At 48.6% G+C, this 27,357-nt stretch overlaps 2 protein-coding genes across 3 annotated transcripts in view; one reads left to right on the top strand and one right to left on the bottom strand.

The window, feature by feature from the left end:
• The window catches only part of TTLL9 (tubulin tyrosine ligase like 9), a 49,900-nt gene extending 40,963 nt beyond the window's left edge, over nt 1-8,937 (bottom strand). For both annotated transcript variants that reach the window (XR_014832046.1, XM_003483936.5), the window contains exons 1-2: nt 8,858-8,937; nt 5,935-5,978 (exon numbers count right to left, since the gene is read on the bottom strand). Coding sequence is in view for 1 of the 2 variants with exons in the window: in XM_003483936.5 (XP_003483984.3) it covers nt 5,935-5,978; nt 8,858-8,872 (59 nt within the window). In the remaining variant the exon portion in view is untranslated. The remainder of the gene's footprint in view (nt 1-5,934; nt 5,979-8,857) is intronic.
• Nucleotides 8,938-16,987: 8,050 nt separating this feature from the next.
• On the top strand, nt 16,988-26,477 carry DUSP15 (dual specificity phosphatase 15). Its single transcript, XM_003359940.6, has 7 exons — nt 16,988-17,279; nt 18,024-18,057; nt 19,561-19,643; nt 22,438-22,487; nt 23,375-23,449; nt 24,822-24,993; nt 25,846-26,477. The coding sequence occupies exons 1-7, from the start codon at nt 17,259-17,261 to the stop codon at nt 26,116-26,118; spliced, it is 708 nt and encodes a 235-aa protein (XP_003359988.2). The 5' UTR covers nt 16,988-17,258; the 3' UTR covers nt 26,119-26,477.
• The last annotated feature ends 880 nt before the right edge of the window (nt 26,478-27,357 follow it).

The raw sequence follows: 27,357 nt of genomic DNA, 5'->3' as shown, positions 1-27,357 counted from the left end.
AAGATACAGGTTTGATCCCTGGCCTCACTCAGTGGATTAAGGATCTGGGGTTGCTGTGACCTGTGTGGTAGGTTGCAGACAAAGCTCGGATCACATGTTGCCATGGCTGTGGCGTAGGTCTGCAGCTGCAGCTCCAATTCGACCCCTAACCTGGGAATTTCCATATGCCGTGGGTGTGGCACTAAAAAGACAAAAAACTAAGTATGCAGCTGCTACATAGCCCATCAATTGTAAACCTGAGCATTTATACCAGTGAAAGGAAAACTAATGCACAAGCCCATACTTGAATATTTATGACAAATTTACTGATAATAGACCCAAACTGGGAACAACTCAGATGACCTTCAACAGGTGAATGGTTAAGCACATGATGGTATAAACACTCCATGGAATATTAGTCAGCAATAAAAGGGAATGAACTGTTTATACACTTGACAATCAGATGTATCTCTAGAGAATGATGCTGAGCGAAAAAGGCTAATCCCAAGAGGTTAGTATGTATTGCATGATTCCATTATAAAACTCTTTGAAATGACAAAATTATTGACATGGAGAACAGATTAGCAGTTGTTGGCGGTTAAGGATAGGGTACTTTGGGAAGGGGAAGCGAAGGTGGCTATAAAAGGCACTATGAGGGAGCCTTGTGGTGATGGAGGTATTGCATATTTTGACTCTATCAGTGTCAATATCCTGGTGGGACACTGTGCTATAGCTTTATTCCATGTTACCATTGGGGTGAACTGGGTAAAGGGCATGTGAGATCACTCTGTATTATTTCTTACAACTGCATATGAATCCACAATTAAAAATTCAATTTTGGAGTTCCCATCGTGGCGCAGTGGTTAACGAATCCGACTAGGAACCATGAGGTTGCGGGTTCAGTCCCTGCCCTTGCTCAGTGGGTTAACGATCCGGTGTTGCCGTGAGCTGTGGTGTAGGTTGCAGACACGGCTCAGATCCTGCGTTGCTGTGGCTCTGGTGTAGGCCAGTGGCTACAGCTCCGATTCGACCCCTAGCCTGGGAACCTCCATATGCCGCGGGAGCGGCCCAAAGAAATAGCAAAAAAAAGACAAAAAAAAAAAAAATTCAATTTTTAGGAGTTCCCGTTGTGGCTCAGAGGTAATGAACCTAACTAGTATCCATGAGGATGCGGATTTGATCCCTGACCTTGCTCAGTGAGTTAAGAATCCAGCATAGCTGTGAGCTGCAATGTAGGTTGCAGACACATCTTGAATATGGGTGTTGCCGTGGCTGTGGTGTGGTCCGGCAGCTGCAGCTCTGATTTGACTCCTAGCCTGGGAACCTCCACACGCCGTGGGAGAGCCTCTAAAAAAAAAAATTATTGCCAAAAAATGCTAACCATCGTCTAAGCCCACAGTGAGTTGTTGCAGTAACATAAAAGATCGCTGATCTCAGATTACCACAATAAATAATAATAAGGAAAAGGTATGAAGTATTGTGAGAATTACCAAAATGTAACAGACATGAAGGGAAAAATGCTGTTGGAAAAATGGCACCAAGACCTGGTTGATGCAGGGTTGTCACAAATCTTCAATTTGGAAAATATCTATGAAGAGCAATAAAGCAAAGCACAATAAAATGAGGTTTGCCTGCACATGTGCACACACACACAAACACGCACACATATATATGTGTGTGTGTGTGTACACACACATATACACACACACATGTGTGTGGGTGTGGATGTGTGAGGGTGTGGAATTTTTTGGTTTTCACTATTTTTATACACAATATTCAGAATGCAAAATAAAAGTATAAGACATTCAATAATAAAGCAGAAAAACATAGTGTGTAATCAAGAGGAAAGACAGCCAAACTAGGTAACCCCATAAACAACCTGTAATTATTGGATAAGGACTTTAAACAGATATTGTAAATGTGTTAAATAAAACACATCAAAAGGTGGATATAATGAGTAAATATATGATTTATTGTGGAAAAGACACTGAAATTCAAAAAAAAAAAAAAAAAAGAAGAACCAAAATGGAAGACTCTAGAACTGAAAACTATAATGTCGGCTATTGAAAGTTCATAGGATGAGCTTAACTGGTGACTGGACCGTTGTTTAAGAAAGGATAGTGATGTTAGTGAAAGGGTACCAATTTCCAGTTATAAGAATAAACTCTGAGGATCTAATTCCAGCATGGTGACTATACTATATGATAGACTCAAAAGTTGCTAAGAGAATTGATACAACAAAAACGAAATTGTAATCACATGAGGCGAAGGCTGTGTTAACTAACCTGATTATGTAACGAGTGTGTTATTGCTTTTCAAATGAATTAAGAATTTTTTAAAAATTTATCACCTAAAATATCTAATATGGTGAACATTGATGAGTATAAGCCACTGAACCAAAAATTAGAGACCACAATAATTTTTAAATTGTAAAGGATTCCGAGCTCAAAATTCAAAAACCACCACTCGAAAGTATTGAAGTATTTAAACTTAATCCAATCAAGAGACACAGCTTCAAAATCCATCAGACTGGAGAAAATGTTTAAAATTGGGCAAATACCAGAGCTCCCGTTGTGGCTCAGTGGTTAAGGAATCCAACTAGGAACAATGAGGTTTCTGGTTCAATCCCTGGCCTCGCTCCGTGGGTTAAGGATCCGGCATTGCCGTGAACCGTGGTGTAGGTCACAGATGTGGCTTGGATCCTCCGTTGCTGTGGCTGTGGCCTAGGCCAGCGGCTACAGCTCCGATTAGATCCCTAGCCTGGGAACCTCCATATGCCTCTAGAAAAAACTAACTAAAAAAATAAAATCAGGCAAATACCAAGTGTTTGCAAGAATGTGGAGAAATTATAAATATCCAACAAAACACTGGTGAGAGTGTAAATTGGATAAACTTTTGAGGAGCAATTTGGCATATAAAAACCATCAGCTACTCCTTCATACATATTGGACTGGCAAAAATCTAAAAGCTCGAGTTTTGGCAACAATATGCTAAAATGGAAACTCCTCTTCTTTTTTTTTTTTTTTTTTTTTTGTCTTTTTGCCTTTTCTAGGGCCACTCCCGCAGGGCATATGGAGGTTCCCAGGCTAGGGATCGAATCGGAGCCGTAGTCACCGGCCTATGCCAGAGTCACAGCAACGCAGGATCCAAGCCACATCTGCAACCTACACTACAGCTCACGGCAACGCCGGATCATTAACCCACTGAGCAAGGCCAGGGATTGAACTCACAACCTCATGGTTCCTAGTCGGATTCATTAACCACTGAGCCACGATGGGAACTCCTGGAAACTCCTCTTCTGATGGTAGAAGTCACCATAGAGAACCACATGGCAGTGTTTGGTAAGTGCATATACTTGCCACCAGGCAGTCTAGTCTAGCCCTATACCCTACATAGGCACTAGGCAAAATACACGTACAAGGATGTTCCTTCGTAATTGTTCATATTTTTATGGAAGTAATCTGCAGCACACACTTTTGGCTCATCTTTATCTCTTGCACATTCACCATCCCTGTGCATGCCAATTGGAGGGCTTTCCTCTGCCAGCACCTGCAGCTCTTGACCTGGGGGCTTTTTCTAGCCCCTAGTCTGCTCAGCCTGTGCTTGCAGTAGATGTGAAGTACCAGGGAGTGAACTTCCCTCCCCTAAGAGCATACAACCAATGATGACTGCAACTGATGGACAATTGATGGACACATCCTCCAGCCCTCTCATCACTCAGTTGGGGTAACTCTGCAGTGTGCTCTATACTCTCTCATAGGAGTCCCTGATGGGATGGAAACCCACTTGCCCACAGCAAGAACCCATCCATAATGCACCTTTTATTGGTTCCTTTCCCTTCGCTGCCTGACTTCCCTGCTTCCCTGCCAATGCTTACTGGAACCACCTTCCATGTAAAGACTTGCTCTCACATCCTTGTCTCAGGGTCGGCTTCTGGAGGAAAGCAATACTAAGGCTCAACCTAAGTGCCTTTCAAGAGGAAGATAAATAAATAACTTGTGGTATGTAATGGAATATCTATATATCTATATATAGATATAGATATAGAGTGTATAAAATGTATCCAGAGCTACACGCACCAACATGGACAAATACTGAGAGTACAATTTTGTGTGACAAAAGCAGAGTGCAGAATAATAATGGCATAATGCCACTTGTGTAACTTGTATTCTTAGCCACTCATGCAGCCAGGGTGTCCAGGTGACACAATTCTGGTCAATAAGATGAAAGCATAGACTGCTCAGAACCATGGGTTCCTGCAAAGCGTTTGTACCCTTGATGGTTTTTTTGTGGTTTTTTGTTTGTTTTTGTGTTTTAGGGTCCCATGACATACAGAGGTTCCCAGGCTAGGGGTTGAATCAGAGCTGAGCCACAGTCACAGCAACACTGGATCTGAGCCACGTCTGTGACCCACACTACAGCTCATGGCAATGCTGGATCCTTAACCCACTGAGCAAGGCCAGGGATTGAACCCAAGTCCTCATGGATGCTGGTCGGGTTCATTAACCGCTGAGCCACGACAGGAACTCCGTTTGTTCTCTTGACAAGAGTGAGATAGCCTGAGTCTTCCCTCCCCCGATTCTTCTCATCTTAATCACGATGTGAAAGCCGTAGCTGTAGCAGCCACTCGGTGTCCATCAGGAAAAGGTCAAGACAATCACAGGTACGAGCTCTGACATGGTTGAACCCCTATACCAGCCCTTCTGACTCCGTTACATGAAGAGGGAAAGAATGCAAGTTTTAAAATTTACCATTAATTGGGTTTCCTCTTATTTATAGTTGAGCACATTTCTAATTGATATCTGCCCTAATAAAATAGATAGTGGGTCGTATTAAGAAAAGGGCTCTTGTTTTGTTGGTGTGTAAGTTCTGGAACAGAACTGAATTGCTCTGCCTGCAAACATGAAAGGTTTGATAGTGGAGAGACAGAATCAGTGGGGAGAGAAAGACGGCAAAGGAGATGGAGGGGTGCCACACGAGAGACGGGTCAGAAACCACACAGGCCCTCCGCGGCAGTGCAGCCAGGAAAGACTTTAAAAAGGATAGCAATATCTAATAAAATAGGGGACAGAAGAATCTAAAATACATGCCATGGTCTGTGCAATGTAAACTGTCTCTTCCAACTCCCCACAAAAATCTTCAGTAAAGTCTACATTGCTCCAGCCTGCTTTGTGTACGTGGATTCTGTGTGCTGAATCCAAAGATGTGCTGAGTTCTGCATCGAGATTATTATTATTATTATTATTATTATTTTTTTTTATCTTTTAGGCCTGCGCTCATGGCATATGGAGGTTCCCAGGCTAGGGGTGCAATCAGAACTATAACTGCCAGCCTATGCCAGAGCCACAGCAACTCGGGATCCGAGCTGTGCCTGCAACCTACACCACAGCTCATGGCAACACTGGATCCTTAACCCACTGAGCGAGGCCAGGGATGAACCCGAGTGCTCATGGATGCCAGTCGCGTTTGCTAACTGCTGGGTTCGCAGGGAACTCCTGCGTCGAGATTACTGATGCAGAGTGAAGCAGAGGATCAGAGTGGAGTTGACATTTGAGATATTCAGTCAACTTCACACGGTTGTTGAAGGAGGCAAAAGAGCACATTTAGATACAACGTGGGTCCTGAAGACCAACAAGCTCTGCCACTAACTGATCCTATGGTCTTGAGCAAGTAACTTAGCCTCTCTGAGCTTCAGATTCCCCATTTGTTAAATGGACTTAGCAGCAGTATCTACTTCAAATAATTATGGTAAGTATTCAAGATATATAAGTAAAGTGACTAGCCCTGGCCTGGCACATACTAAGTGCTCAATAATTGTTTGTTGTTGCTGTTGTTGCTGCTATTGTTAATATTATTATAGAAGGGGGAAGGAGGGACGGACAAAGGGATGGATGAATGGAAGGAAGGAAGGAAGCAGTCAGCTCTGTGTATATTGGATTGGGTAGGATCACTCACCGCTCTTTTCCCTTTGGCAATCCATGGACCTTGTAATTTTGAGTCTGCAATGAGAAAAGCAAAATGATGTAACTTCCTTCAAATCTATCCTGTATTCCCAGCTCAACTTACTGCACACATTAAAATACTCAAACTATCAAACTCAACACTGCTCAGATGCTAAGGTCCAGCCTGGCCAAGTTGGCATGGTCATGCTGATGACGAGTATAGTGAATGTCTGGTTTTCAATCTTCCAAAAGTCCAACTATGAACCCCAGTTGGAGGGCTGAACTCAGCAGGCTACGTAAGAAGGATCTGGACCTTCTACTCTAACCTTGAATGTTTGATCCTCCATGATCCAGGAGGAGCTGAGTCAATGACTCAGGGCAATGTTAATTCCTTCTACCCAAAATGGTCTTTCTAAATCCTCAAAGGAGGGGGGTTAGGTATTAATCTCCTCTGAAACAGTTTGGCCTTAAGTCCTAGTAAGACTGATCCCTAAGGCAGGTGTGAAAAAAAGAAATCAAAATCAGACCAATGCAGAATGATCTTTGCAGCTTGGACAGACTTTGTCATCTGTATTCATTTTCTGTGGCTACATAACAAATTATCATAAACTTGGTGGCTTAAAAGAATATAAATCTATATCTCATGGTTTCTATGGGTCAGGAGCCTGGGCATGTCTTCACTGGATCCTCTCCCCAGATCTCACAGGGCTACAGTCAAGATGATAACTGGGGTTATATTTCTCCTCTGGGGCTTGGAGTCCTTCTCCAAGATTCTCTAGACTGTTGGCAGAATTGTTACTTGGGGTTGTAGGACTGAGGTCCCTGTTTACTTTCTAGTCATTGGCTGGGGACTACTTTCAGCTCCTAGAGGCCACTTGCAGTTTCTTTCAAAGTGGCCCCCATGGGCAGTTTACAGCATGGATATTTTCTCTCTTCCAGGCCAGCAGGAGCATTGTCCCTCTGATTCCCAACCCTCCCCTCGTCCAAGTCAACTATGATGGAATAACATAATATATTGTAATCATGGTAGTAACTATGCTATCAAATTCACAGGCTCCACCTGTGATTTAGATAGGCCATCTTAGGAATCTGCCTACTATATAATCCTACCCCCCAAAGAGCCAGTGGAAGGGGATAGAGGACACAGCTTTACAAAACTGGCAGAACTAAGTGCCCCCGCCCAAAAAAAAAGCAGCTGAATTTTTTTTTTCTTGGTCTTTTTGCCATTTTCTTGGGCTGCCCCCTCGGCATATGGAGGTTCCCAGGCTAGGGGTCCAATCAGAGCTGTAGCCACTGGTCCACGCCAGAGCCACAGCAACGCGGGATCTGAGCCACATCTGTGACCTACACCAGAGCTCATGGCAATGCTGGATCCTTAACCCACTGAGCAAGGCCAGGGATTGAACCTGCAACTTCATGGTTCCTAGTTGGATTCATTAACCACTGAGCCATGACAGGAACTCCAGCAAGTGAAATTTTATCCCTTTTGTCCATTCAACCCCTCTAACTCCTCCAGCATTATCCAAGTAAAATATTTTTTATTTGCTCATATTTATGTATGTTTATTCAGTTGCTCCAGGGTCTTTATTTGAAAGACTTTCCCTTTTCTCACTGAAGTCTTTGGGCTCTTCTGACAAAATTCAATTGCCTATGTATAGGTGGATCTATCTCTAGACTCTATTCTGTTCTATTGACTTATTTGTCTACTCTTAGGTCACTATCACGCTGTCTTAATTAGCTTTCTAGTAAATCTTGAAATCAGGTAGTACAAGTCCTCCAACTTTTTTTTTTCAAGATTGTCTTTGCAATTTGAGGTCCTCTGACTTCAATATAAATGTTAGAATCAGCTTGCTAATTTCTACCCAAAAAAGCATATTGATATTTTTATTGGGATTGTATTGGATGTACAGATCATTTGGGGAAGAAGTAACATCATAAATTATTGTATTCATCATTCTATGAATATGGTCTATCTCTTTATTAATTTGTCTTTAATTTATTCCCATAATGTTTTCTAGTTTTCAGTACAGAAGTCTTAAACTTTTAAAATTAGATTTATTCATAGGTATGGGTTTTTTTTTTTGTGATGCTATTGTAAGTTTTTACATTTTCATTTTCCAATTATGTGATGATGGTATATTGTGGTAAACAGAATAATGCTCCTCAAAATGTGCCCATGTTCAAATCTATAAATATGTTATATTACAGGGCAAAGGGAAATTAAGGTTGTAGATGGAATTAAAGTTGTGAAGCACCTGACTTTAAAACAGCGATTATCCTGTATTAACTGGATGGACCCAATGTAATCACTCATCTTTTGCTGAGTGATTACCCTCGGGAGGGAATTAAAGAAATGGAGGTGGAACACGTGTTAAGAAGCAGGCTGAGGTGGGAGACCTGGATTCTAGAGTCATTCATTCCTCTCTCTGCGTCTAATCTTTTCCACTTTTGAAATGGGGACACGGATGGGCCTGTGCACTCCTAGAGGGCTGGGGCTTGTCAGATTCACCTCTGCGTCCCCATTGGGCAGCACTCTGGGCTCTCCTGGAAAAAGACACTAATTAGCATTTGGGAGATGGATGAGCCAGCAGCAAGAAGACTGTGGGATGACTAGATCTGACTAGATCTCTAAGAGCTTTTCCAGGTCAGGAAATCAGAAATTCTGAGCGTCCCTCAGGGTCACGAAAATCGCCGAGTACAGTTTAGAATCCTAGAGTTACGTAAATTTCCCGCCAGCAAACTGGGTTCCTTGGACTAGCGCGGAAACTCCGGCGTCGCGCGGCATGCCGGGACTTGTAGTCTTTTCTCTCATTTCATCATTTTCTTCTCATTCTAACCGGAATCCCTCCTCGAAGGACTCCTCAACTTCTGAACCCTCTGCGTTTTCCCTCCCTCTCTAGGGGCGATGAAACATCTGGATCTAGGGGCACTCTTACCTTAGGTCGCGACATGATACGATTCCTCAGGGCCGGCTCCAAACCGCCACTGACTCCGGCTCGAGCCTGTGCGTCTCGTTGCCAAGGTGACGGAGTGACGCTCTGCCGCTCTGATTGGATGAGGCAAGGGCACTCCTTCCCGCGCAGCAAACAGAGCCAAGCCGATCGTAGCCGATCGTAGCCGGTGCTGGCCGATGTGGCCGAGACCTTTCTACTCCCTCAACCTTTCTTTCCCAGCCCCATGCTTCCGCGCCCCTGGGGCACACCAGGCCAGAGACTGACTGCCAGCCGTGGGCACTCACTGCCTAGCGCCTCCTCTGGCTGCACCTAATAGCGCTGCATCTGAAAAGTTGTCAGCTTCTGACCAGTGCATGGATCTAAGTTTCCTTACACGGTCCTTCACTAAATTACCTGCTCAATTCGTCACATGACCAGTCATTTCTGGTCCCTTTCAATCACTCTTTAATTCTTAGGCACCAACTCTATGCCAGGACTCACCTCAACGCTGTCTACTAGTGCCCACTCTTCCCTAACCATTTGATTCATTCTCTCCCCTGCATATAACCCCAAGTGGCAATTTATTCGTTATTGCACCCTGTATTGGCTCTTTGTCCTTCCGTGCCTTGATTCCACTCTGCCAGGGGAGATAACTATTAAAAATTAGAAACTATTTAAAATTTTTTGTTGTTTCGTAGCAACAAAAATATGTTATGTAGGAATATGTCTAACAAAATATATACATGACATTTCATTAAACAACAAATTTTTATTAAGCACCTGCTCTATGTCCTGTGCCATTCTTGACTCCGATGCTATAGCAGTGAACAAAACCAACAAATATTGTGGAGTCTATATTCTCACAGAGAAAATTACAAAATATTATTGAAGAACATTAAAGAAGACATGAATAAGTGGAGGGATATACCATGTACATGGATAGAAAGACTTGAGGTATCATATAGACATGTATTTTTCCAAATCCAATTAGGATTATTGAGAGCCCTTGTCAAACCAAAACAACAAAGTGTATGTTTTGAGGAAGAGAGATATTTCTTTGTATATCAATCCCATTATGGTGCATGGAGAGGCAAATATTAATGTAATACAATAGGGATCCTAGAAACAAACACAGGGGTGTGTATATGCGTGTGTGTGTGAGAGAGAAAGAGAACCTAGTGTACAGTAGAGAGGTAGAGGCATCATAAATCAGTAGCAAAAGGATGAAGAACTCAATAAATGACCCTGAGAAACTGGTTTTCCATAGGAGTAAAAAATAGATAACCAATTCTAGTGGATTAAAGAATAAATATAGCAGAGTTCCTGTTGTGGCTCAGCGGTAATGAACGTGACTAGTATCCATGAGGATGCTGATTCCATCCCTGGCCCCGTTCAGTGGGTTAAGGATCCAGCACTGCTGCAAGCTGCAGTGTAGGCAGAAGACATGGCTCAGATTTGGCATTACTATGGCCTGGCATAGTCCAGCAGCTGTAACTCCTATTCGACTCCTAGCCTGGGAATCTCCATATGCCATGTAGCCCTAAAAAGACAAAAAAAAAGAAAAAAGAAAGAAAGAAAAGAAAAGAAAAAGAAAATTAATATGGCAAACAAATATTTCAGTTAAGAGCGCCAACTCCCAAGCAGTTGAAAAACCAACCATAACTTTACAGTCAGCCCTTCCTATCTGTATTCCCCTCATCCTTGGACTCAACCAACCTCCAACTGTGTAGTACTGTAGTATATATTTATTGAAAAAAAAAAAATCCTGGCGTTCCCTAGTGACCTGGTGGTTAAGGATCTGGCATTTTCACTGCTGTGGCTCCGGTCACTGCTGTGATACAGGTTCCATCCTTGACCTGGGAACTTCTTCAGCAATAGCCAAAAAGAAAAAAGAAAAAAGAAAAAAAATTCACACATAAGTGGATCTGCTCAGTTCAAACTCATGTTATTCAAGGGTCAACTGCATATACATTTTTTTTCTTTTTAAGGCCGCACCTGCAGCATATCAAAGTTCCCAGGCTAGGGGTCAAATCTGAGCTGCAGCTGCTGACCTACACCAGATCTGAACTGCATCTGTGACCTATGCTGCACACTCCTATGTGGGGCTCTTAATCTACTGAACCACAACGAGAACTCCATATGTATATCTCATGGTGGTGAAGGGTTTCTTTATAACGCATTTACTCAGAAGGGAAAACTGATCTGTGGCTCTCTCAAAATTTAAACTGTTATATAACAAAAGATACCATAAATTGGATTAAAAGACAAGCTACAGACTAGGAATAAAAATCTGCATCATATTGAACAAAGGGCTAGTATTCAAAGAACTCCTGCAAACCATTAAGAAAAAGACTCTTCCCCCACAACCTACAAAAGAAAAGTGGACAAAATATACAAAACAAGGAAATTTCAGCAGAAGAAACTCAAATTGCCAATAAGCAATTAAGATACATTAGGCAAAATAATTAGAAGATATGATTTCAAATATTCAGCTAGTCAAAAATTTAAACATATATCAATTCTAAGTGTGAACATGTTGGAACAACAAGAATCCTTATATGTTGCCAGTACACTCACACTTTGGAAGGCAATTTGGCGATATTTTGTAAAGATGAAAAGATACGCAACTTACGACATGGCGATTCCACAGCTGGACGTATATCCCATAGGCTTTCTGAATACAGTCTCACAATCTATAGAGTGCCTTTCATTTTGCAGCTAATGTGCAAGGTGACAACCTTCCCTAAAGAAATTCTCACACTTGTGCATGAGTTGCAGCCTTCTTTATATTAGTGGAAAATAATAGAAATGACACATATGTCCACTAGTAGGGTGATGGACAGATAAAATGAGATATATCCTAATAACAAAATACTATACAATGATAAAAATGAATGATCCAGCCCTACATCAGCATGGAAATATCCCCCAAACACTGTTGGATCAATAAAAGCAAGTTGTAGAATGATAAATTTTTTTTTTTTTTGGCTGAGCCCATGCATAAGTTCGGGGCCAGGGATTGAACCCTTGCCACAGCTGTGACAACTGCTGGATTCTTAACCCACTGAGCCACCAGGAAACTCTGATAAATATTTTTAAAGGTTACAATTTGTGTTAATTATGAACACATATACAAAAGTATATTCTGTATACTTATGAGTATTATAGGTATTACAAGTTTAGGAGTTCCCGTCGTGGCGCAGTGGTTAACAAATCTGACTAGGAACCATGAGGTTGCAGGTTCGGTCCCTGCCCCTGCTCAGTGGGTTAACGATCCGGTGTTGCCGTGAGCTGTGGTGTAGGTCGCAGATGCGGCTTGGATCCTGCGTTGCTGTGGCTCTGGCGTAGGCTGGCAGCTACAGCGCCGATTCGACCCCTAGCCTGGGAACCTCCATATGCCGAGGGATCGGCCCAAGAAATGGCCAAAAGACCAAAAAAAAAAAAAAAAAAAAAAAAAACAAGTTTAAAAACACAAGACTGGAGGGAGTTCCTGTTTTGGCTCAGAGGAAACGAATCTCACTTGTATCAGTGAGGACACAGGTTCAATCCCTGGTCTCGCTCAGAGGGTTAAGGATCCGGCATTGCTGTGAGCTGTGGTGTAGGTTGCAGACTTGGCTCGGATCCCGCATCGCTATGGCTGTGGTGTAGGCCAGCGGCTACAGCTCTGATTGGACTCCTAGCCTGGGAACTTCCATATGCCTCGGGTGCAGCCCTAAAAAGACCAAAAACAAGCACGCAAACAACAATCAAACAAAACAGACTGGAAAGATGCACACCCAATTCATGATAGTGTTGCCTCTGGGGAGAGAATGAAAGAGGAGGAGAGAGGGAAGGAAATTTCAACAATGTCAAGTTTATTGGGGATTTTTTTTTAACAACACAGTTGAAGCAAATAGGTCAAAATATTCTTATCTGGATTTGTTTTTGTTTTTTTTACAGCAGTAGGAGAAATTCAGTACTACCACAGAGGAAGTTTAGCAGGCTTTGGGAATGCAGAACAGGGGGGTGTAACCGACTCTAGGGGGTCAGCTGAGACTTCCGGGAGGAAATGGGAGTTCATCTGGTAAAGGGATGGGAAGGACATTCCAGGCCGAGGGAGTGGCACTTACAAAGCCTGGAAGACACATTTGAGGAAATGAATGCAGATCAGTGACCAGGAAGGAGTGAAGAGAGGAGAGAGGAGCCGGCCAAGCTGTTTTTCCTGTTTCCTTTTCCACAGATGTGGAAACAGAGCCCTGATGAGGGGAGTGGAACCCAGACCCCCTAACTCCCCGTCAGGTGCTTTTTGATAATAATAATGACATAGGGCCACACCCGTGGCATCTGGAAGTTCCCAGGCTAGGGGTCCAATCAGAGCAGCAGTTGCCGGCCAAGGCTACAGCCACAGCAACATGGGATCCTAGCCGGGGCTGCAGCCTACACCACAGCTCACGGCAAGGCCAGATCCTTAACCCACTGAGCAAGGCCAGGGGTGGAACCACATCCTCTTGGATACTAGTTGGGATTCGCTTTCACTGTGACATAGTGGAAACTCCCTGTAGGGAGCGCTTTAAACGTGTCCTTGCATTTCATCCCCAGACAGACCTAGAGGGATTTTTCTTCCTCCTCATTTTACAGATGGAAAAGCTGAGGCCCAAGGTCATTAAGAAATGTGTTGAAGGTCACAGCAGCAAAAGCCAGATCCCACAGGGCCTTGTGTGCCATGTTAAGCAGGTTGGACTTTTCCCAAAGGCATTGGGGAGTGTATTAGATTCCTGTTGCTGCTGTAATTACCACAAACTGAGTGACTTACAGCGCAAATGTATTAGCACACAGTTCCTGAGGTCAGAAGTCTGACACGGGTCTCACTAAGCTACCATGAAGGTGTCGGCTGGTCGGAGTTCCTTTTGGAGGCTCGTGGGAGAGAGTCTGTTTCTCTGCTTTTCCACCTGCCTTCCTCGGCTCATGGCCCCCTTCCATCTTGGAAGCCAGAACTCACAGCCCTCCGACCTCTGCTGTAGTTATCACATCCCCTCTGACCCGCCTTCGCCTGTCTCCCTCTTTCACCTCCAAGGATTCCTGTGATTACATGGGACCCACCCAAACAACGGAGGATCATCTGATCCTCTCCCATCTCACGGTCAGCGGATCAGCCACGTCAATTCCATCTGAAGCCTTAATTCCCTCTTCCCACATAATGTAACACGTTCACAATTTCCAGGACATCTTTGGGAGGATCATTACTTTGGAAGCACTGAACGCACGGTTTTAAGCAAGGGAATGACAAGGTGAGAACAGCATTTTAGCATCTTCATATTATTGGTTTTATACAACTGCTACTTCGTGACTCATTTAAGGCAAATGGGCTTTGTAACAGCTAACGCCTTCAAAGGCTGAACAGTACACAGGGATTGAATGTGCTGAATCTCTTAACTACATTTTTTTTTCATGGTTTTTAATCTAATAGAGTTCTTTCCGGCATGTGCATTGATTATTCCCCTAACAACCTAGCAGAGCCACAAAGGGCTGTGGAAATTGCCCCTATGTGAATGTGGAGCCCGGGGTATTTGGTCACCTGCCCAGGTTCATAGAGCTGCTAAGGTCAGGGTCATAATGAGGAATTTGTCTTCAGGCTCCTTTTTTTGGTGTTTCTTTATGCCATCCACAGGGTGGGGCATTCTGGGAAACAAGTCAGACAGTACATCTTTGGTGCAATCGTCCATGTATAACCTGGGGCCCAGTAAATATTTGTTGAATGGATTAATAACCCGGCTTTCCCTTCTGAAGCACAGATAGCAATTCTCAAGGCAGGAAAACGTGAAATTATCCTAGGATTTCTTCCTTTTCCCTATATCCAGTCTATCTGCAAGTCAGCTGTGCTGCCAAAATACTAACATATGCTCCGTCCAACCCCTTCTTTCCAGCTTCTGGGCTCCCACTTTGTCCCAGGGCACCTCATCTCTTGCCATCTCTCACTATCTCACTCAACCCCCCTCTAATCTACCCTGCAGATAGGTGTCAGGGTGATCCGTGTAAATCAGATGACACGGTCTCTCTAGCTAAATTTTCCTTTTGCCTTTCTGTCACGCCGAGAAGGAAACCTTAAACCCCCCATCACGGCCATACATGATCCTGCATGCTGGGCCCCCCTCTCCCCTTCCGCCTCATTCTTACCACCTCCCCTTGGTTCCCTCCCTTTCAACCCTGCTGGCTCGTTCCAGAGGCCAAGCTTTCCCACCACAGGGCCTTTGCTTGTGCCGTTCCTTCTGCTGGAAATCTCCCCACTCTTTAAACAGCTGCATCCTTCCTATACATTGGGTCTTATCTCGAAGGTCACCTCTTTAGAGAAGTTCTTCCTGTCCTCCATTTTGTTTCTGCCATAGAGAATCGTCACCATTTGTAAATGCTTTGTCTGTTTGCTTATACTATTTGCCTTTCCTCCCAAACCTGATGTCCAATATAGAGCTACCAGCCACATACAGCTATTAAGCATTTGACATGTGGCTAGTCTGTATTGAAGTGTGCTCTAGGTGTAAAATACACACTGAATTTTAAAAACAATACAATTAAAGGAGTGTAAAATATGTTACCAATAATGCTTAGGAGTTTCGATTGTGGCTCAGTGGAAACGAATCTGACTAGCATCCATGAGGACTCAAGTTCGATCCCTGGCCTTGCTCAGTGGGTTAAGGATCTGGCATTGCCATGAGCTGTAGTGTAGGTCACAGACGTGGCTTGGATCCTGCATTGCTGTGGCTGTGGGGTAGGCTGGCAGCTGTAGCTCTGATTGTACCCCTAGCCTGGGAACCTCCATATCCCATGGGTGCGGCTCTAAACAGACCAAAAAAAAAAAATTTAAATATTGACTACACATTGAAATGATACTAGTTTGGCTTTATTGGGTCAAATAAAACCATTATTATTTCTATTTTTTATTTTATTATTATTTTTATTTTTTTGTCTTTTTGCCTTTTCTGGGTCCTTGGAACTTACCATTTAGTTGGTGCTTAGTGAGTATTTGTTGAATAATAAACAAATTTATTATTGTTTAATAATAAACAATAATTTGAGCTGAGACAGACAGCCTCGTGAATATGAGAAAGAAAGAGACACCAAAGAAATCATTCTATTTTTCTCCAGTCACTGCATCTCAAACAGGTTCTGTTGACTCTTTCTCCCATAGTCACCTGCTACTATAGATGGGGTGGGGGGCAGGTGATGCCTGGAGAAGCAAAGCTGGTTCAGCCGCTTCTATTTCAGCCCCATAGGAGATGTGCACTCTCAATTAATTTCCCTTCTCTAGCTTTCGTCCTAGTAGCAGGAAGGGCTGACCTCAACACAAAGACACAGTTAGGGTAACTGGGACCCCAAGGGGTGAAGGTCAGAGGTGAATGAATAGAGCCTAGAACTCTGGTCTCCAGACTCACCTTCTGGGACACTTGCGTTTAATTATACCCTTTACGCCAGGTGACTGTAACCCTCCCTCATCTCCCTCTCCTCACAAGTACCCCTGATTTAACGGGGCCCCTAAGCAGAGTTATGGGGCCCCAATAACTCTGCCAGCAGAGCTGACCCAGATGGCACCATCCTCAGAGGCCAAAGTGGATGGGAGGATGGCTGGATGAATGGACAGAGAGACGGACGGATGAATGGAAGACGTGTAGGATGAGAGGACAGACAGACTGCTGACTGCGGGGGAGGAGGAGGGGAGTGTGGGGGATAGGATCGTGGGGGGGGGGGGCAGGGGATTACTAAAGGAAGGAATCACCCACTTTTCTGATCTAGAAGAGAATCTGAAGATCAGAGATCAGAGGACCCCTAGTGATCAAAGTCAGCCCCCATCACGTTTCCACTGGAAAACCGAGGCCTAAGGAGCTGGGCGTTTTGCCCCAAGGAGGCCCGCAGGGAGGTCTAGCCAGAGCCGGATCTGAGTCTCGGAGCCCGCGGCTGGGGGCTCTCTCCGCCCCCCCCCGCCCCGCCCGCGCCTGACAGTGCCAGGGTGGGGGGAGCGCCCCCGCCCCCACCTCCGGAGGTCGTGGCCCCACGCGGCCCCAACAAGCTGCCGTTGTCCCGCGGGCCCCGGGCCCGGCACACTGGGGCTTTGTCCAGCCCCCCGCCGCGACCCAGGGTGGGGGGGCGGCCCACATGACCGAGGGGGTAGGAGGAGCCTGCGGCGGCGGTGGCAGCGGCGGCGGCAGCGGCTCCATCATTTCCCTCCCTGGCCGGGGGTCGGCGGACGGCGGCGGCAGCGGAGGCGGCGGCGGCGGCGGCGGCGGCTGGGCAGGGCCGGGCGGGGCCGCGGACGCCAGGCCCCCGGTTCCCCGCCAGGCTGCAGGCGCCCGGCCCGGGCCGTCAGGGCAGCTGTGACCCTTGCGCTCTGCGGGCGGCGAGCTGGGGGTGCGCCCGGACCCCCGTCCCCGGGATCATGGGGAATGGCATGACCAAGGTAGGGGGCCCGATGGCGCAGCCCGCACCTGGCCGCCCCCAGCCCCGGCCGGGCGTCCGCCTCTGACCTTCTGGCTCTCGCGGAGTCTGTGGGTCTCTGTCTGTCTGGGACTCTGAGATCGTACTTCTCTACCTCCCTGGGACTGTCTCTCGCTCTGACTCTGTATTTCTGTATCTCTGTTCAGGTCTCTGTCTCTCTCCCTGGGCTCTGGGTCCCTCTCTCTGCCTGTTTCTGAGACTCTTGTATTTCTTCTGCTGTCTTTCTGTGGCTCTCTGTCACCCTCAGACTCTGTCTCTTCCTGAGTCCCTGTCTCTGTCGCCAAGTGTCTCCTCTCCCCTGTCATTGTCTCCCTGGACCCTCTAAGGCTGCGTCTCCAGCAGCCCCGCCCCCCCAATGCCTCTGCCGGACCGTCCACCTGCCCCAGCCTTCCCACCACCTCCTCCTCAGAATCCCCCTCCACCCACCTTGGCAAGTCCACCTCTCCCTTTGCCCCCTCCCCTCTGCTCCTCCCACCCTCCCTCCTTAGGCCTTCAAGCTCCTCCATCCTCTTTCCTCTCCCCCCACCCAAGCTGGCCTCCCTCGGCGATCCCCCTGCTGCCCTCCCCAGACCCCTCTCACAGAGAGTCCAGACCTGCAAGGGGAGGCAATTGCTCCCTGAGTCCTAAGGGCCAGATGCCCTTCATGGAACTGAGAGGGGCGTTGTGCACCCCTCCCCCCTGACCCCAGCCTGTCTCTCTCCTGTAGGTACTTCCTGGACTCTACCTCGGAAACTTCATCGGTGAGCACTGCCCACTCTGTCCCAAGGCCATGGCATGCTCCTTGTCCCAGGCCTGTGTCCACCATTCATGCTCTGGCCCACGCACCCCGGACGTGCTCAGGAATGGGGCCGGGGGCAGAGAAGCCATGCCAGGCTGGGAGTGGGGGAAGAACTCATGAGGAATAAGGGCCGCGTGGGTGGAGGAGTGTCCCCAGGGCCCAGGGCTCAGAACTCTGGACCCTGGGCCAGTCTCTGCACCTGCTCTAAGCCTCAGCCTCTCCTTAGGCACCCCTGCCCCTAAGGAGTTTTCCAGCCCCTGGGGTTCCAGGTTGAGGAAGCTGGAAACACTTTCCCGCACAACCTTTTCCTCAGAGGAGACCTCTCTAGAAACCAGATTCTAGATCAGAAACTTCACTGGCCAGCACTGCCCGCTTCTGTCCAAGGCTACAGCACTCTCCCTGTGCTGGGCCTGTGCTCAGAGAAGGCAAGTCTTGGGCTGGGGCGCCCCAAGGCGGGAAAAGTCACTTCCATGTGTGGAGCCAGAGAAAGCTTCAGAGGGGCAGAGCTTTCCCATCCATTCCTGTCCCCCACTGGGCTGAGGAGCTGCTCCCCTAAGCCCTGGGAGCTCCATGTTGACTTCTGAATATTTGCTAATAAGGTCTGAATCCTTTTTAAGTGTGTAGCCCCATGAACTTGACCCCACAACCCCATGCCCAGCCAAGGCTGCACACAGTAAACACTCAGGAAATGTGGTGAATGAGAACATGGGCACGTGGAGATAGTGTTATTTACTCTGATTATAAAAGGCCTGCATACCCTGGGAATCCAGCCCCTGGAGATGGCCACTGATAGCAGTGAGAGCTGTAGCCCTGGATCATTTTTCATATATCTTTGGAGATAACAGATGTAATATTTAAAACAGAAATGGAAGCCTCTTCTGCATGCTGTTTCTGTAACCTGTGTTTCCCATTTAATATACCGTGGACTTGTGTGCACATCCGCACGGAGAGCCCTTTTTAGTGGCTGCACAGTATTCAAGTCTGAATCTACCATTATTTATCCAGTCCATTTTTGGGTTGTTCCCATGTTTAACTATTTCCGCTGTGTTTACTGTTATAAGCAGCACTGCAGAGAACATCGCCTTCGCCACACAGCTTTCTGTGTGAGTTAACCCTTCTCTCGGAAAGATTCCTTGAGGTAGAATTGCCTGGGCAAGGGTATGGCAGGGAAGGGTGTTTGTGATGGAAAGAACAGCAGGCTGGGGAGGGGCTGAGCTGTTACCTGCGAGCGCCCCCGTGGCAAGACTGAAGCTTAGGGGTTTGGAGGACCTGTCATGCTGGAGCAAGAGGTGGTGAAGGAGCAGGGAGCTGACAGAGCGGGGGTCTAGGTGGAGAGGGAGGAATGAGGAGAAGAGCGAGGCGGGGACACCCCCCCAGCCCACCCCCACCCCTCCGCCTGCACTTGGCCATCGGAAACATGCAAGACACATGTGCCAGAGTGGCTCAAGCATCCTGTTTCTTTCAGATGCCAAAGACACGGATCAGCTAGGCCGGAATAAGATCACACACATCATCTCCATCCACGAGTCACCCCAGCCTCTGCTGCAGGTACTCCTTATCCCCATCCCAGGGTTTCGAGCATAAGGGCTTCAGACCCCCACAGCACCTATGTATCACCTATACTGGCACATAGGTCTTCCTGACTCATGCGAACTCATTTGGTTAGAAACAAGCGGTTTTACATTAGCATCCCGAGTTGCTCCCTATCTGGCAACTGAGGACCAGAGAGGTAAAGTAACCTGCCTAAGGTCACACATCCAGGAAGCTAAGGAGCTGGAATTTGAACACAGGTCATCTGGCCCCAGAGGCCTCACACCAAACCTGAAAAACTGCCCTGAGGGGGCTTTGCATTGTCCAACTGAATAGATGATCCCAGACAGATGGTTCTGGGAGTCCCTGTCGTGGCGCAGCAGAAAATGAATCTGACTAGCATTCATGAGGAGGCAGGTTTCATCCCTGGCCTTGTTCATAGGGTTAAGGACCCGGTATTGCTGTGAGCTGTGGTGTAGGTCACAGACAGGGCTCGGATCTGGTGTTGCTGTGGCTGTGGCCAGCAGCTACAGCTCCGATTTGACCCCTAGCCTGGGAACCTCCATATGCTGCAGGTGTGACCCTAAAAAGACCAAAAAAAAAAAGTTGGTTCTGGACTTTGTGTCTTACCTGTGACCTGGTGCTATGATTTCACCTCTCTGGGCCTCTGATCCCTCAGGCCTCTCTGCTCCAGGGGGCTGTTGTGAGAATACAAACAATTGTGGGATGGTGAAGTTGCTTTGTGCACAGCTCGGCCCCCACTGTGTTGTCAAGTCCTGGAAAAGAGGGGGTGAGGGTATTATGACCCAGAGGAAGGAAGCAGGAAATCCAGACCACATGTGCCGGAGTCAGAAGGTCTGAGTTCACATCTCTACCAACACACCTGGGCACAGGACTTTACCTCTCTGGACCTCAGTTGCCTGATCTGTAAAAGGGGACTTTTTTTTCCTTTCTTCTTGTTTTAGGGCCACATCTGTGGCATATGGAAGGTCCCCAGCTAGGAGTCAAATCAGAGCTGCAGCTGAGGGCTTCACCATAGCCACCCCAATACCAGATCCCAGTTGCATCTGTAACCTATGCTGCAGCCCCGATCCTTAACCCACTGAGCGAGGCCAGGGATAGAATCCACATCCTCATGGATACTATCTGAGTTCTTTATCCACTGAGCCACAACGGGAACTCCGAAAGGGGACTTTTATAGCAGTACCTACCTCTCTGGGTTACTGAGAGCCACAGAATAGGTGCTCAACAAATTACAACTGATAAAATAACAAAATTCATCATTTTCATCCCATAAACTGAGCCCCTTCCTCTTATCTGTTACAGTCTGTGTCACCCACTCAAGGGAAAGAACTGTGGGTGGGAAGGGGCTCTGGAGATCTGAGCTCCAGACCAGGTGCTGTCACAGATTTGCTGTGTGACCTTGGGCAGTGTCCTTCCCGTCTCTGGGTCTTCGTTTCCCACATGTCAGATTTGATGGTTTCTAAGAGCCATCAATAATCTGTGGTTCTCCGTGTCATTCGAAGAAGAAATTTACAGGTCAGTGGAGGTCCGATTTTGCATTATAGGGCAGGCTGTTTTGAGGGTGTTTGGAGTCTGCGGAAACTAGAGTGCATGGGGAAGGCTGTCTAGGTGTGACTATTTACAAACGAAATAACTGCTGGCAAAATGAGTCCCCTTCTTCCAGCAGCCCTTCCCTCTTCTCATGAGAATTTCCCTCTCCATCTGTCAGTGAATTTACCCGTCAGGGTTTAATAATGCCCTGTAAGCCCAAGGCCAAATGCATTGCAAAGTGAAAATGCAAACCTTGCAAAAGAGGTAGGATGGTGTGCCCTTGGGGAGAATGCTGTTATGGAGAAGGGCTGGAATCTCACAATCCCACATGAAGCCACTAACTGATAAGCACCTGGCCAGGGGTCCCTCAGCCACTGGCCAGAGGTGAGCCAGAGCCTAGAAGAGAGTCATTTGACTATCAAATGAGGTCCTTGAAAAGTGATTCTTAGACTGTGGGCAGAACCTCTCTTCAAGATCTTGTGTGAAGGTTAGACGTGCAGGGAAGGATGCTGAACAAGTTAGTTGGAGAAATTACTGACAATTCAGTCCTTGGTTATTTTCATGATTAGCACATAGCTTTATAATTGCAATTCATGAACAAAAACTTATCTTCATAGTTTTTGTTTCTTTTCAAGATAATAAGATCTGCTTTGCCCTTCTTACTCTGTAATTTTATAATCCTCATATGGAAGGGAGTCACTTCAAGTGGCCCTTTGCCAGCTTTTTTTTTTTTTTAAGGGCCAAGCCTGTGGCATATGGAGGTTCCCAGACTAGGGGTCAAATCGGAGCTACAGCTGCCAGCCACAGCCACAGCCACAGCAACGCTGGATCCAAGCTGCGTCTGCCACCTATGCCACAGCTCACACAATGTTGGAATCTTAACCCACTGATCAAGGCCAGGGGTTCAACCGGCATCCTCATGGATACTAGTCAGGTTCTTAACCTGCTGAGCCACAACAGGAACTCCCCTTTGGCAACTTTTAAGTAAAAGGTTCCTGGATCCTTTTTGGTCAATCCTTGTGCCCAGGTCACCTAAAGAGTTAGGATATTATCTTCTCAGAAGGTTCTGGAACCACAGATGGTCAGAACTGAGAGGCCCTCAGAGAAGGTGTCTACCCTCTTTAGACAGAGAGGACAACAGTGGCCGAGGGAGGGGCAGGAACCAGCCTGGGGTCACGAGGTGCTTGGGAGGCCCAGACCAGGGTCAAGGGGTGCAGGCATGGGCTCCCCACTGCCTATGTGTGTTTTATACTTGCAGGACATAACCTACCTTCGCATCCCAGTGGCTGACACCCCTGAGGTACCCATGTAAGTTCCCCTGGATGGGCTGCTAGGTGGACAGACAGCTACCCCCTGTGGTAACTGGGAGGGGTAGCTGTGAGGTGGCCCCTGGCCAAGGCTGTGAGGTGGCCCCTGGCCAAGACTCCTTAACCTTCTGCCATGAGATGGAGGGAGCACCCTGTACCTCAGGACAGATGCCCTGGTGGATCTGAAAGGGTCAGGCTCAGCCTGCTCCTGGCCTTGGAGTTAAGGTCCCCAGTTCGGGGCCAGGCTTTGCCGTTTACTTGCTGTGTGACCTTGGACAGAGGAAATGGGTGGGTGGGGGTGGGGGACTCTTGGCTTGAAGGAGGCTTTCAAAGACCAGAGGGCGGGGGCTGAGGCCCCCCCCCCACAGGGCACGGGGCAGGGGGGGGCTCAGAAAGCAGGATTTTTGTCTGTGTTATGAGCAGTAGCGCCTCCCAGTCTGGAAGTGACCCAGACAAACACTCCCGCTCCCGGGGAATCTCGCTCCCAACCCCCTTGCTCACCCTTATTGTCCCCAAGTGCTCCGACTGCAGATCCCAGAGGGGCGGGACTCCTCCCACCCATTTTCTGGACAGGTCAAGATAAACCCTCCGTGCAAATAGGATCCACGGGACCCACTGGAGAGGTGCTCCTGCCTCTGGTGGGATTTGCCACGACTGGCCTCTCTCACCGCCTGAAACGCCACTGTTAACTGCTTCCCCCACGCGCGTCCACCTGAACCGCGGCACTGGCCCCCATTCACCGCGCGTGCTGGCTGACCTGAGAACCCCGGGCTCTTTGTCTCTTGCCATCCTGTAATCAGGGAGGGGGACAACTCCTAGGAGACCTGCCCCCCACCCCCGCCCCGACCCCTGCCCCAGTGCTCCCTATCCTCTTGCTTTCTTCTCTAGCAAAAAGCACTTCAAAGAATGTATCAACTTCATCCACTGTTGCCGCCTCAATGGGGGAAACTGCCTGGTGCACTGGTGAGTAAAGAGGGAAGCGGGGGGTGGGGTGGGGTGGGGGGTAAGTAAATGGCTATTCTTTCCCGAACACGCCCTCATCCTATGGGGAAGGCGGAACCTGGAATGGATCTTCTCCAGCCTGTAACCATGCATCTGACAGAGGCTGATGGATGGCTCAGATTGAGGCTTGTGTCCCTTATCTGCTGTGTGGCTCTGGCCAATTAGCTGTTTCTCGCTGAGACTCAATTTTCTCATCTGTAAAATGGGGAGAGGAATGTTAACCTGGTGGGCTACTGGGAGGAATAGGCGATGTCATGCAGGTAGCCCAGCATCCTCCAATAGTTCTGGCTCCTTCTCCTCCCCTCTGGCTTTTGAGGCAATGGTACAGGGCAGTGAGGAGCCCCAGGCTGGGAGATGAGACCCGAGTTTTCCCAGGGCCCCCTGGCCCACTCGATTTCATGCACCCCATAACTTCTCACTATGTCTGGCTCAGGGCGGCCCTGCCTGAGCCCCAGCCATAGAAAGAGCTCCTCCAGCCCATCTCTCCCAACCCCCCTTTCCTTGCTCCAACTGCACCAGCCATCTTCAAGTCCACCAGGATCCTAATGGTCTTTGTACACTGCCCAGAACATTCTTGACAATCCTTACCCATCTTTCAGGATTCAGCTTGATGTCACTTCCCTAATCCTCCACACCCCCTCCACCAGATTGTATACCTCTTCCTACGCAACCTCCTAGTCCCCGGACTCACCTTCAAAGATTTATCACCTCCTGAAATTGTTTCCCTGGTTAGCGTCTGTCTCCCCCAACTGTATTGTAAGCCCCAAGATGGCAGAGACCATTTTATTCCCCACTATGTTCCTAGTACCTGAAAAATCAGATGATCAGGGAGTTCCCATTGTGGCGCAGCGGAAATGAATACAACTAGGAACCATGAGGTTGTGGGTTCAATCCCTGGCCTCGCTCAGTGGATTAAGTATCCAGCGTTGCTGTGAACTGGGGTGTAGGTTGCAGATGCAGCTTGGATCTGGCGTTGCTATGGCTCTGGTGTAGGCCAGCAGCAACAGCTCAGATTCGACCCCTAGCCTGGGAACCTCCATATGCCGTGGGTGTGGCCCTAAAAAGACCAAAAAAAAAAAAAAAAAAAAAAATCAGATGATCAGGAAATGTGTGTTGAATGACCGTATGAAGTGATGTTTCTTTCGGGCCTTTGGCAGAGGAGAATGCTGGGCAGAGGGAATGGCATGGGCAAAGGCCTGGATGTGGGAAGACATATCCTGGCAGGTTCCTTGTGGTTGGAGCTCAGGAGGCAAGGATGTGAGAGCTGAAGTAGGGGTGGGGTGCCAGGAGGAGATTGAACCTTCCCCGAAGCCTTCGGGGTGGGGTGTCTCAGCTTTGCAGGCATCTCCCGAAGCACCACCATCGTGACAGCATATGTGATGACTGTGACGGGGCTCGGCTGGCGGGACGTGCTTGAAGCCATCAAGGCCACCCGGCCCATCGCCAACCCCAACCCAGGCTTTAGGCAGCAGCTTGAAGAGTTTGGCTGGGGCAATTCTCGGAAGGTAGGGGCTGGGGCAGGGGCAGGGGCTTGGGCAGGGGTAGGAGACTCTTCTTACTTGAGCTGAGTACTGACTGGAAAGAATTTAGCCTGTGATTTAGACCTGGCAGAAGGTTTTTCCAGGGTCTTAAACTTGTAGCCCTTGACCTAACCTAGCCCCTAATTTGGATGGCCAGATGTTTTCTTTTCCTTTTTAATTTAGGATTTGAATACCTGTGGGCCAGATAATGACCACTTCAATTTGGCCAGGTTCCAGCACCACCTGCTCTACCTGCCTGAAACCTGAAGGCAGTTGACAGTTTGGCTCCTTTGGGGAAAAATGTCTAGTCCCCGGGGTCTTGATGAGGGCAAAGCAGTTCCTTCTCTTGTGTCCACAGGGCAGAGGGTATATAGAAATGTCAGGAACTGAGCCCTCCCCCCCACCTTACCCCGCCCCCCCTCCCAACAAGAGATGAGAGACAGAGAGAGAAGCAAGTGCAGGCTGGTGCGCCGAGGCTTATCAGCAAGGCTGCATTAGGAAAGAGGCAGACAAGGAAGAGGGAGGCCCTTGTGAGCTGAGTTGCTGCACAAGGTGGGGAGGGGTTAATGTGGCTCCCACTAGGCAGGTGAGGGGTCATCTTAGTAGGTTTGGTAGATGAAGTGTCAAAGGGGAAGGGGATTCAGGAAGAGGGAAGGGACGCACAGGGAGAGGGGCTCAAGGCGGGGAGATGGAGGCTCAGAAGGGAAGCGAAGAGGATGCTCAGGAAGGGGAGGGGCTTAGCGAGGCGTGGGGAGCTGCCGAGGGCGGAAGCTCTGAAGACTGGGGAGGGGAGCCGGTCCCCGGGCCGGCACCGACCCCGCCCCCTCTCCACCGCAGCTTCGCAGGCAGCTGGAGGAGCGCTTCGGGGAGAGCCCTTTCCGCGACGAGGAGGAGGTGCGCGCGCTGCTGCCGCTGTGCAAGCGCTGCCGGCAGGGCTCTGCGAGCGCGGCCGCTTCCCCGGCGCCCAACTCCTCGGCCTCCGAGGGGACCCTGCAGCGCCTGGTGCCGCGGATGCCCCGGGAAACCCACCGGCCGCTGCCGCTGCTGGCGCGCGTCAAGCAGACTTTCTCTTGCCTCCCGCGGTGTCTGTCCCGCAAAGGCGGCAAGTGAGGATCCCGCCCCGCCGTGGGGTCCCTCGTCCTCCCGACTGGTCCCCCTTCGGGGACTGTCTGGGCCTCCCACGGCCATCACGACGGGCCCAGAGTCTGTGGGAGCCCTGCGGCGACTTGATCCCCGCCCTTAACTCCTCTTCCCGCCTTGCTTGTCTGCGTCTGCAGTCCGTGCGTCCTCCATCTGTGTGTGTGGCTCTGTGTCTGGGCCGGCCTGCTGCAGCCACTTGGTGCCTTAGTCCTTGGGCTGGGGGAGGGTGCCCCCAGGGGCCCTCCCCCATTAAAGGCTGCGGGAGTGGGAGTGGGTGGGTGGGGTTTGGATGGGCCTGGAGGATATTAAAGAGCCACAGAAGCTGCCTATCTGGTCGCCTCCCAGTCATTCAGCAAAGGCCAGGCTACAGGGCAGGAGCCTGTAGGAAACCGGAATGGGAAGGGGGGGGGGTCACATCCCCTAGGACTCTCAGTAAACTGCAGTCTTCGGGGCTGAATCCGCTTCCCTGACCCTCCACCTCTATCTCTCCCCGGAGCCTGGGTCTCCCCCAGAAAAGGCCCCCAGCTGCTCCTGCTCTCTGAACCCCCTCCCCTGGCTGAACCCCTGCCCTCCTCCCTGAGCAGGCCCCTCCTCCACAGCCCCCTTCCTTTCCCTATTCACAAAGCCTGGCTAGCAAAGTTCTAGCAGTAGTGCCTCCCTCATGCCTGACTTTCTACTCCAAAGAGTTCACTTAATCCTCCGGGAGGAAACAGAAGCTCAGAGAGGTCAGGCCGCTTGCTTGAGGACACATAGCTACAGTAGGGGAAGCTGGGTTTGAACCTAGGCAGTCTGTGTCCCAAGAAGCTTCTTGTCAAGAAGATTCTTCTGGTCTTGAAGGTTTACTGGTGGGAGGATCTCCAGCTAGTGGGAGTGATCCTTCCCACCTAGAGTTTACTTTTTTTATTTTTTATTTTTTTTTAGGGCCGCACCTGAGGGATATGGAAGTTTCCAGGCTAGGGGTCAAATTGGAGCTGCAGCTGCCAGCCTACACCACAGCCACAGTAACTCCAGATCCAAGCTGCATCTATGACCTACACCACAGCTAACACCTACACCATACCACGCCGGATCCTTAACCCACTGAGCCAGGTGAGGGATTGAACCTGCATCTTCATGGACCCTAGGCAGGTTGCTACCGTTAAGCCACAACGGGAACCCCTTCCCACCTAGCATTTAAAGGCCAGGACAGCCACTGAGGAGGGAGGACCT

This window comes from Sus scrofa, chromosome 17 (genome assembly GCF_054392235.1).
Source record: "Sus scrofa isolate SSC_HxYL_T2T_F1_AM1 chromosome 17, Sscrofa_HxYL_maternal_Yorkshire_Landrace_v2.0, whole genome shotgun sequence".
In the NCBI taxonomy this organism is placed as follows: Eukaryota; Metazoa; Chordata; class Mammalia; order Artiodactyla; family Suidae; genus Sus; species Sus scrofa.
This window is presented reverse-complemented; position numbering and strand designations above follow the sequence as displayed.

Coding starts and splice junctions, on each gene's coding strand:
- DUSP15 (XM_003359940.6), top strand. CDS start 17,259: ATGGGGAATGGCATGACCAAG. Junction 19,644..22,437: donor CACCCCAGCCTCTGCTGCAG/GTACTCCTTATC, acceptor TTATACTTGCAG/GACATAACCTACCTTCGCAT. Junction 24,994..25,845: donor GCTGGGGCAATTCTCGGAAG/GTAGGGGCTGGG, acceptor TCTCCACCGCAG/CTTCGCAGGCAGCTGGAGGA.